The following is a 12,484-nucleotide window of genomic DNA, read 5'->3' on the forward strand; positions in this document are numbered from 1 at the left end:
AGGGTCAATAATTTCAGAAGGCAATAATTGATAGATATTATTTCGCGAATCGAATAAAGAATAAATGAGAGGAGGAAGGGAACGAACATTAATTCACGCTAACGGAAAATATTATTGTTATTCAACCAATGTCTTAGATTTTATTTTTAAGGGTTTGAATATTTTCATTACCGATACTAGAGACTGCAATTGATTAGTCTCTTTCGATATGTGAACCGTGAATGGATCGTCTAGATATTGTCATTAAATTCTTTAAGTAAAACTAAATAATGGATAGTAATAGAATTTAGGACACGCGTTGTGTCCTATTTGAAACTCATCAGCTGTATGTATCTGAATCCTATTATTGACATTCACACCAAGACTTGAATACAACATATTTCGCTTCAAACATTCAATATCTTATCCAGTAATCTAGCTTTTGAGTCCAGATACCCAATTGTTCGTTTCAGACGTTATGAATGTGAGACAAATGGTACTTGAATAAAGTCTCAAAGTGAACCACATTACTGGGAAGCACGTACATCAATCCGACAAGTCTCAGATACAATAAAAAGTGAATTCTGAATTCTACTGTTACCTACCATCGACGTTTATCAATGTTTTATAATTTCTAAAAAAATATATGGATCAAATTAACGAATGATAATAGTCAAGAGAAAGCAATGAATAGTCAGTAGATTTTCAGAAATTGCTAAAAAAAAAATTTCTAAAATATTTGCTTGATTAACGATTGATTGTATTATGGTCAGTTGTTTATTGGTTCAAGGTCATAGAATTATTACCAATTCCACCAACATAGTCACAGAAACAAACGATCTACCATAATAGAAAAATGTTTACAATACAAAGTGTATTTTATTGACTTCAACCACATATTAATTTACAGTGTGAAAAGTTTGAAAAAAAAACGATAATAATGATAATAATAAACTATTTCATGTTGACCTTAGAATTGGTATGCATCATAAATGTGTGATTTTCTACGATTTGATATTCAGTACTATAAGTGAGAGGAACTTTCAACACGAATATGTATGTATATGTGTAATTATTGTTGGTGTGAATGAACGACATGTGAAACAGTTGTTTGAGATCTAACTACATAATAATAATGAATTGTTTTTTTCGGAAAAACAGGATTCAATGTATTGACAGAGACAGAATACTTGGCTACACTTATCACATGATTAATCATTCGAAATTGACATTTTCGATTATTATGATATATGTGTACACAATTTTTTTTAAATTTGCAGCTAAATATAATCATTGTGTATGCCGTTGCACAAACAGGGTTAGTCTAAGTGTAATATATACAGAATTGAACGGAAGATTTATTTTTCATGATTATTTTCACTTGTTGATTCTAATTAGAATCAGATCAGTAAATTCACAACAGTACTTTATTAACGATTCGTCGCTCAATGATCCTGTCCCCTGAAATTATTTCACCTGAGATTTGGGAATTCAGATCAGATCAGTGTGCATAATATCAAAGCGGCAATCTTAGTGCATTAACAAACTATTCTTTTTTCATTGATCGAGATGATCTTAAAGTTATTACCGTTAACATGAACTCAATCTAAATTCAGTGGATAAAAATATTTTATAACAGGAAATTCTTGGAAAATTCGACTTATAAAGTTATGAACAAGAATATTAAGATCATGTTTGTTACACAGTGATGTTAGATGATAAACGACTGGACAGAAATTGAGCACAAAATTGATTTTGCCTTCTAGTTTGAGGCGACTGAAAAGTATGCCCTTATAATTCCATCAGCAATCGAATTTAGGAACTTGGAGTTCTGATCAAGTGGTCTAAAATTAACAGGCTCACTATAAAACCAGAAGGTCCTTAGTTTTGTATTTCTTGTGATATAGTAGGTGTTCATAATTGGTAAGTTCTCAAGTAAATCACCTGGTACTTACTGGTTTTTAACAGTTTACTAGCTGGAGTCAGTCTGTGAAGGAACATTATCTGAGGAAAATTTAAATCAATTTAAAAAATCAGCTGAAAAGTTTCACGTTTGTAATGAACAGTGAAATTACACAACACAAAATGTGACTTAATAAGACAACTAATCAGATGATCGGATTAACACTACCAAATTCAATAGGAGTTGAATAAAATAGGTGTAAAAGGGTATGGGTGATGCATTACTAAAGGTTTAAGAATTTACCATTTCAACATTATCCAATATGTTTGAATAATTGGATAATTTTGATTGAATAAGTATTTCACAAAATCAAGGGAATAACACGGTAGATTTCAAAATACATAAGTGACCAGTCAGTACATACCAATGTTATAGAATGATATAGTGGGATCTATCCATGCTGTATGATTTGCGTAATACAATAGTTATCCGTTGAGTGCACCTACACTTTAGCCCACTTGTGAAATGTGAACTCACGTTATTTAACACTTGAAATATTGAAATAAAAATAAAACCTCATAACACTTGTATAGACCGTTATTGTGAACTGTTGTCAATTTCTTCATCTATTGTACAGTATCTATTAGTTAATTGTGTATATTAATTTTTGACTAAAGCTAATAGTAAACACTTCATATTGAATGTCAGCATACACAGGGACTTTAACTAGTGATTGGAATCTTACTACCAGATGGCAGTTTATCAACTTTTGCTAATGATTAGGTTGTATTATGCAAGATTTATCAGTTAGATATACTGTAGTTGAAACATCATTAATACGCAATGCACTATAGTGTATCCTATTTGTATACAAAGAGAACAATATCAGCAGCAATACGATTCAGTGACGTTGTATAGCTGGTTTAAATATAGCTAATGTACTGTAAGTAAAGTGGCCTTATTGTGACTGCTAATCGAATACTATCACTAGTGCGTGCCACTTATGATAACAGACGTAAGTAGCAGGAAGTGGAAGTGGAACGACTACCAGCAGAAGATTAAAATAAGAGAAAATAAAGGAAAAGAGTTTAATCGGAATAAGAACAGGATTAAAAGAATGATAGAATGTGTAATGGAAAACTCAAGAGAGATATGTAAATGATGTATTTAATGTATGACTTTCATATTTCACGAAACCACGTCATTTTGCGTAAAACAATAAATTGGTTTATCGTAGCTGAGTTTTCATTCACTACACTACTACTGTGGTGCGTGCTACTTATATAGATATAAGTAGTATATGATGCGAGTTAAAACGTAATGTCTGGCAGCAGAAGATAAGGGGAAGATCAAGAAAGGAGAGCGAGAGCACAATGGAATTTGTAAGAAAACGCATGAACAATGGAATGGGAGACAATGGATTGGTGTTTGCAACAGAAACAGTCCAGTTTGATATGATGCATTAATATTTTGCAAATTGACGATTTACTATATGGTATTCAGATTTTATTGAGATAGTCTGTAATGATTGTGCCACATTCATTCGATTGTTCCCACCCGTGTTCTTGTTCACTACACTACTACTACCAATGACAATAATAATAATATAAAGTTAGCTTTCGTCGCGAATTCTTATTAATTGGGGAATAATTGAAGAATAAGGAACATTGGGTGAAATAGTTCTTCCTAATTCGAGACATTTCAGCGATACGCATCTAAGATCTTATTACTGATCAAAGCCATGACCCTTTGGGCTGTCAACGGGTGTTACCCTTAAACTGATGAGTTGAAATACAAAAGATCACATTTCTAACTCCCACTAGTCGACTCTAGAGCACAACGTCATTTAATCGTGTTGGTGGGTAACTGTTTAATTTCGAACACCTGAAATTCGTAAATCAAGAATATTCATTAGAACTTCGGAAATATAAGTAGAAGTTGGTTACTGACGTACCCAAGAAATAAATTTCCGGTGCGATCTTTGGATATAAATCGTTCTTCGGCTGATTTAACCAATGACAAAAATCAAATTCAAATGAAAATTCACATTGATTATTTTCGAGCAAGAACCATATAAAATAATGTTTATGCCAATAAAAGTCTCATAACTTTAAAAGCGAATAACAGTATGGGAGTGAGGTGAAAAACGATGGCGTCAAAAAACATCTTGGAAATAATCGTCACACATCGACTTCAATTAGGATAACATTGGAAACTGAAGAGCACCAGACGACTATTTTGTTATAGTATAAAGCTATTTCTTCAGTACTCTGCACACAAGACCGCACAAAAGATTCAGTACAGAACTGCCAGATCTCATGACGAGCTTTTGAATATTATTAGGTTAAAACAGTTGTCTATTGCTTTCTGGTTTCCAACGATAATCCAAATTAAGTCTATCTGTGATATTACCTACAAATTAATCTTATCTCGACAAAATCCTTAAATCGAAACCGAAGTATTAACCAACTTAAGAATATTCCGTAGGCTCAACTCATTCCTTGTTCAAACGTGAATCTGCTCAAACCATAAGGATATTTCAGATACTTTTACAAAGAGTTTATAAAATATGAATAATGCAAATGCAAAAGAAACTCACCTGAGGCTAAATGCCGTAGAGCTGCAATTTTCAATTGTGGTGATAATCTTGATTTACCTTGAGAATCATGTAAACCGAACATTCGAAAATCTCTTTTACGCACTTGTCTCACTTGATGATGTACATTGTCAGCTTAAGTTTGAGAGAGAGAAAAAAAGTGGGAAAAAAGAATTTTCAGATGTTACACATTTATAGATTATTTACACCTAAACACACTACATATTTCTCTTCAATTTGGAAGCAATTAAAAAAACGTAAGTCTGATTTATGTATCCAGAAAGAGACAGAAATCAACTTATCACTAACATGGTAAATTTATAACCTTGAGAAATATTCTCTTCAATTATTATATTTGTGATTATTATTTTGTTAATGTGAAGCCTTCACTAAACTAATTCTTATATGTATAGGGTTGTGGAAATTGTTGAGTTTCATTGAAATCATGGAAATTCGTGTACACTAAAATCATCCTTTTATTTACTCACTTAATTTGTCCAAATCTTTTTTTTAACTATTATGTAACCCTACAATTTCTATTTCTACACAATTACTATCTCATTATTGTAAATCTATATATATATTCTAAGGTGTTCTGAATGTTATGTAAACTCTTCGAAACTATAATTATCACATGATCTATCTTATCTGCTCTCGAACTTGATTTAATTACTGTCTCAGCTCGTTTCCCTATAATTCTGCAACCCATCTACAAATGACCTTAAACCTATTCATGCTCAGACATATATAAACATAGCTATTATTAATAATCTTTCCGACAGCAATATCGATCGGTTCATATTATGTCATACCTCAATGATACACTTTAATACATGTATGGATGTAAGCAGCTGATGAAAAACCATGAAATATAATGAATTCGCATTATTCTCACTCAATTGTTATTTAAATTTATAAAAGGGAACCAATTGCACGAAATATTTGCTCCAGAAATATTATTCATAGAGATGTTCAAACATTACTGATCACAAGTTTTCTACTGATAACCACATTTGATTTTTATGTCGATTGGATTAGCTACACTTTGAAGCTTTTAATAATAACAGCTGGAACTAATCCTTAGGTTATTCTATTTAGTTCCTTCGATTGAGATCATGAACCGATTGATGTTAGACCACCAATGAAAACCTGGAAACACTGGACAACCGTTTCGTCCTATTGCGGGACTCCTCAACAGTGTGCATCCACGATCCTGTACGCGGGATACAAACCCACGACCCTCAGTCTCGAGTGCAAACGCTTAAACTATAGACCACTGAGTCGGCATCGAACGGTGTTAATGTCTAACCTCAACCAATCAGCGAAATTTTGCCATCATCTTCCATTGTACTGAGGTAGATACCTGTCTCTATCCGACACACTAGAACTCCGAGAATTCCTTAATGAAGCTAGTCATTAATGAGCATTTAATAATCTCCACAACCTTATACTGATGATATTCTATTTAGTATCTCATTCTTGTTTCTGTAAATTTATTCTGTCGGAGGATGAGTAAATAAAAATGAGGTATAATTCCGAATATAAAAATAATCCTTCACAAATTCTCTGGTGTATATGTGATATTGATATGAAAGGCTTGTAGATGATTGTATATTTTCATGAATTTGTATGTATAATTCCAATAACAAATAATTAAAATAAAAAAAACCAGTTGAAATCAGTTAATTAGAAATAAAATTACAAATTCGAAAAGAAAAATAAAAGAAATGAGAATGCGGTAACCAAACATTGCAAAAAGGTTGAAATAAAATATGATGTAATGAAGTGAGTGTCATTTCACTTTGATAAAGAAAGATTTTTATAGTTGAGTTCATGAGTCGATTTAAGCTAGACTATCATTGAAAACCTGGATGCACTGGATAGCCGTTTCGTCAGTATGGGACTTCGCAATAGTGCATATCCATGATCCCACATGCAGGACTCGAACCCAGAACCTTCGATTTCGCCCGCGAACGCTTATAGAAAGATTTATCAGTGTTTGATTTTGAATGTATATGTTTAGCTTCCAAAGTTTTATGGCTATGGTTTCAGTAAATTTAAGAATACTAGGTTTAGGTTTTTTATTAGTTTTTTAGAATACTTTGAAATCATAGACATTAAACGTTTAAAACTGAGCTTATTCATTCAGCAAGGAACATTGATAAGTATTTTTTAACCGTGATGGAATTACACAAACATTGATAACTAACGGTAAGGTTAGTGTGAAGGAAAACGAAGAAAAATCACGAAGTAATAGACCATATCACTGATAGATGATATACCAGTAAGAAAATAGTCAGAAGAAAACTATTTTTACTGTAGAAGGTTATGAAGCATTTACATAATACACATTCATAAACATCAATCGTCCATTTACATCTTTTAGTGTGTTCTAGAGTCAGACAATCTTTTCATCTGGTTACCAAATGTTTTGCCAACGCCGTTTTTCCGTTGTGCAAAAACTCTTCAGTTTATCCAGAAACTTTGAGGCCACGTTCCGCAACATAATACTTACAAGCAATCATGTGAGTAGTGTCCACTATACTGGGACTAAACTGCCGTCTAGTGCTTTCATGTTTCCAATGGTAGTCTAGCATTGATCGGCCCATGATTTCCATAATAATTAAAATATTTAAGGTGCATATGTAATTATGTATGCTTACGTTTTAGTAATGCTGTAGTTCATGTGCATTTAGCCGTAGGTATAGAAGCCTACTAAATTACAAAAATATAGTAAATTGATAAGTTTTAAGACGTGTTCAACGTGTGTATCCTAATGTTGATTGTTAATTATTAAAGAAGTTCCATTGAAACAATGAACATGAAAAGGTAATTACATGTTTTCTTATAGCTTACGCTGCACTTCATTTACTCACTTTCTCAGTTGAGTTAATTGGAAGTATAGTAAATCTAGTTTGACGTGTATTTCGCGAGAACTTTCTATTTAATACTACCATTGCTTAGATCGCGGATTGGTCCTAGCTAGATCACCATTGAAAATCTGGAAACATTGGACGGCCGTTTCTTCACAGAATGGGACTCTTCAATAATGCACATCCACAATTTCCACAGTGGATCAGAGTGAGAACTTTTCTTCTTGCGCGCGAAAGCTTAAATTCTAAGCCAATGAGCTGAGGAGTCCCTTTTAAGACAGAACAACATTCCAGTGCTTCCAGTTTTTCAATGGCGGTCTTTGCAAAACTAGTTCGTGATTTAAACAATAGTAATATTGAATAAAAAATTTCCAAAAATAATATTTAATATTATTTTACTATGAAGGTTAAAGGGTATAATTAATGTGTTTCTAGAATAAATAAGCTTTGTGGAAGCCTGAAAAATTATTGCTAATCTGGTATAACAGCAGACGAAACTAGTAGTCATTTGTTATATTTCTCATGATAGAATAGTAGTACAATTAAGATAGGTATTTCAACTCATTCGGAAGTCATTAGTTGAATTTATTTATGCATACATAAAAATTTGAACATATTGCCAATCGTTTAGAGTGTTATATACACTATGTGTAGTTGAGCCCCAATAACCACCCAGTGATTATCAATATTCAGAATACACAAACCTTTAATTTTAATTAACATTAGTTGTTTGCTCATTTTACTAATTATTATCTAACAAAGTACTGACTAGTTAAGCTTAAAATCATAATTGAAACGTTTCAATAAACAAATTTACTGTTCCAACTTCAGTTGTGAATGATAATAATAATAATAATAATAATAATAATAATAATAACAATAATAATAATAATAATAATAGTATTACAATTATATTGATAATATTTTCGTAAACTCGATATAACACCCAGACATATTTTCGATATCTCAAAAATATATTTCATATATAGTGAATAATTAAAGGTTTATTGTGACCGTCAATCCAAATTATCGTTTTAATAGGTAATCAAAAACAGAGAATAGAGTGTTTTGTGCAAAATCACCATAATTGTGAGTAGGATGAGATATATACTAAAAGGCACAAACCATAATAGGTAAATTTTTTAGAGAGACCATTCCTCGAGCCTTTAATTAAAATTTTCATCCATAAAACAATGAAACAATGTTATGAGATCCAGTTCCATGGAAATTAGTAAACAAAGTAAGCTCAAACGACATTCATTGTTTAAGGTTCTTGGGGTTTGTGTGGACCATACTTTCTAACTTTCTTAAGTGAATCCTTCGTGATTAATCAATCAGGTCTTATTGGTGTATATTAGATGTTCATCCTTTCATTCTTATAAACAACACGTTTGCTGAAAGAAATACAGTGAGTTGAACTTTCCTAGCAGTGGTTATGAACGTGTGATTATATGAGACTATTTCGAGAGAGAAAGAAAGAGAGAGCTAGCTCTCCCTACCCTCAGCCATATAAGAGAATCTAAATTCAAATAAATTACTACACAATTATTCTTTACTATCTAAAAATATACTTCTTTTATCTCTTAACAATTTCAATTCCTTATTCATGTTTTGATACCAAGTGGTATCGTTGTTATTACTTCTATGTGAAATTGTTTTTCATCGTTCACCAAATCTCATTCATATTTCTCGAATCATGTTATCCACTGTGTTCAATGTTGTTTTGTATTATGTATACATGGCTTATATTTCGACTCTTTCTTTCTTCTTATTTTATTAATTTCATGTGTTTATTTTTAAATAAAAAAAGAAATATGGTTAGCAATTAACCGTGGACATTAAAGAATATGTTGAGCACCATTTTGAAGTTATGAACCAAATATATTTTCGTAACTTAGTGGGTATTTATTAATTTAATGAAAGTATCTTAGTCATAATGATAGATATTACGAAGTGTCATCTATTTTATAATTAATCAAGTAGATTCTACATCCATGAGATGATTTAGAAATATATGTAAAAGTGATATTGTTTACTTAAATCGTCCCATTGATGTTTTGGATTGCTATTAATCAGTCTATTATTAGCATATGTGCATAATGTGCGTATTGCCTGGATATTGGACGAGCAAGTGGTTATCAGGACTCAGTAGCTAAGTGGATAACGCAATGGCGTTTGATGCGAACGGTACTGGGTTCAAGTTCCAGAGTGAACATCAACACAGATGCAGGTACATTCAACTGAAAGGACCTGAATAGGACGAAAAGCGCATCCTGGATTCCACTTTTAGCCATTATCCACCTTTGCTTATGCAAAAGTGGTTAGTAGTGAAATGATTCAAAATTAACTTAAGGAAAATATGGTATTTTATGTTAAAATATTGAGAAATATTTCAATATACAAGTTTTGTAGTTATTGATGATGTCAAAGCACAGTATTCTGATATACTTTAGTATGGTAATATTCATTTTCGAAACCTTAGAAACGTGTCAAAACAAATGACAAACTAAATGAAGCCAACAATAAATTACGAACTATGGAATTTTTTACATTTCTAACTTCTGCATATAATTATATGCAGAAGTTGAAGTGTTTGAAATTAGACTAAAATTAATGTCTAAGCAAATTGAGAAGCCTAAAGATAATGATTTAACGAAATCAGACACATAACGAGCTCCATTAAATCTAGTTCACGAACAAATGGTCAGTCAGTCAGTTAGTAACAACGTAGAACTTCGCACGTACGTACATCAGTTTGAGTTTCCATACCACATTAGCACACAAATGCAATTGTCGATTCAAATCCCATAGTGGTAGAGGTAGTAAAAGTATGAGCAGTAATTGGAAATACTAGGGTTTGAAGATGTTATTTAAAGAGTATAATCCAGTGAAAAAAATTTGGAAAGAAAATAAAGGACATGAAGAATTCAAAAGATTAGGATTTGGGAGAACACAGAGAGTGGATGCACCTGCGTCATTGTAAACGATTTTGAGCCATGTCATTCAGGGTCTCTAACCATCGGCTGCTATCGTCTCGCGGATCCCAACCAGGTAGTCTACACCTACCAACATGGATCAGTCCACTTGTCAATGACTTCATGGATTTGTGTCATGTTTTGTTCTGGCCGCCCCTAGCTTTCTTCCAACCTACTCCTATACCACTGAACATAGCACGTCGAGGCAGTCGGTGGTTGGGCATAAATAACACGTGTCCAAGCCATCTCAACTGATGAAGTTTCACTACGTCATCAATTGATTTGCCATCCTTACCTAGTACCTGTTTCCTAACAACTGCATTACTTACTCGATGGTCCCAAGATATACGATCAATGCTTCGAAGATATCTATGATCAAATACTAGTAACCTATGAATATCCTCTAGTCTTACCGACCATGTTTCACTGCCATATAGTAGGACGGAACGAACTGCTGCGCAGTAAACACGTCCTTTGGTTGGTAGACGGATATCTCGCCTACGCCATAAATGACGCAAGTTGGCAAAAGCTAGTCGAGCCTTCTGTATCCGTGCTGAGATTTCGTCACACACTAAACCACAAGGGCTGATGAGACTTCCAAGATAAGTGAAGCGGTCGACACACTCAACTACTTCACTCCCTATCACTAGTTCGGGTGTCGATGTAACCCAATCCTGAAGCAACATTTTGCATTTCGAGGGAGAGAATCGCATCCCGAACATGCTTGCATTGTTGCTTAGAGTGGCGTTAGATTTCAACTCTTAAGAATGAATTTTCACAACGTTTTGAAGGCTTTAAGGTGTATAAATTACAAATCGATTTGATTTGGAGCACCATTGCAAACAAACGGCACTAGATAGCTGTTTCGTTTCAGCGTGGGACTTCTCAACAGTCTGAACTCCACAAAAGCGCTTCAAATAATCTGTAATAATTATATCAACAGTGACTCACTTCAACATATTCCTGAAGTTTTAGTAAAAAGTCATGACTGGTAGAGATCAAACACATCGTAAGTGAAATAGTTATCATTAGTGACATTGGCTGGTCGTTGTGTTAGGACTGTAACAATGGGCTCTGGTATAGTAGATCTACTGAGCAAGTGTTCACCGCGAGACCTCGAGGTCACAAGTCTGATTCTTAGTGGAATCGTCGGTGAGCTCATAGTAGGACGAGAAATCTCTCCAGTGCTCTTTGATTTTCAGTAACCTATGACGAATGTGACCTACATACTAGGTCAGTCTTCACAAAACCTTTTCAACTGAATGCCATTTTTTAAAATAAAAGATGAATCTCAGTAACTTCATTAAAAATCATTAATCCATTTTGTATATGAGACCGGGTCTGATGAATTATCTACACTTATGTGTCGCTGAAATAAATAAAAAATTCGTTCAACCCCATCCATCCAGTTAATAGACTGAATCATTTAAAATGTACAAAGTTCTAACTATCACCACAAAAAACAAAACAAGATAACTACTATAACGTTTTTTTATCGCGACATTATGCCTTACTATTTCCAAACTGGTAAACAACTTATTGCATTTATCGCATACCATCCTATGATTTTATTTTAAAACTTCTATTTACAAAGTTCCAAGGTTAAAAACCATATGAATTTCATGTGTCACATTAATTTGTTATGGTTGATTAGAAAACAAATTGTTGGAAAAATAATAAACATCATGTTACTCGTCATTGTTGAGTATATGTATTTGTTAAAGTGATAGGAAGAAAGGACTACAAAGATATAATTATCAGTATAGGAGTTGTGAAGATTGTCGAGTTTTAATCAAGATCATGAATTGATCAATGTTAGACCACCAGTACTTCCAGGTTTCCAATTGATCTATTCATGATCTTAATGAAAAAGACATAACGTACTTCTGATAAATTATGTCTATCTTATTGATTTTTTTTACTTGGATAATCAGATTAATACAAGATACACATATTAAACCATATGTAAGACTAATTTAACTGTACATACTCATATTTGGACTATATCTTGTCATTCGTTTAGTCCTTGTTCCTTTCTGAGCAAAATCGAATGAAGTACAGTGGTAGGCATGCGAAAAAGTAACAAGTTAAAATGTAATAGTCATTGCTTCTAAATTATGATCAGTTTGCGATAGAGTATAATCATTATCTTAAACTA

General features: G+C 32.8%; 1 protein-coding gene across 1 annotated transcript in view; it reads right to left on the minus strand.

Moving 5' to 3' along the window:
• The window catches only part of CNNM2 (Metal transporter cnnm2), a 70,225-nt gene that overhangs the window by 29,801 nt on the left and 27,940 nt on the right, over positions 1-12,484 (minus strand). The window contains exon 6 of the mRNA XM_051216265.1: positions 4,482-4,613. Coding sequence (XP_051066836.1) covers positions 4,482-4,613 — 132 coding nt within the window. The remainder of the gene's footprint in view (positions 1-4,481; positions 4,614-12,484) is intronic.

The sequence above is a fragment of the Schistosoma haematobium genome, chromosome 4 (genome assembly GCF_000699445.3).
Source record: "Schistosoma haematobium chromosome 4, whole genome shotgun sequence".
Classification (NCBI taxonomy): Eukaryota; Metazoa; Platyhelminthes; class Trematoda; order Strigeidida; family Schistosomatidae; genus Schistosoma; species Schistosoma haematobium.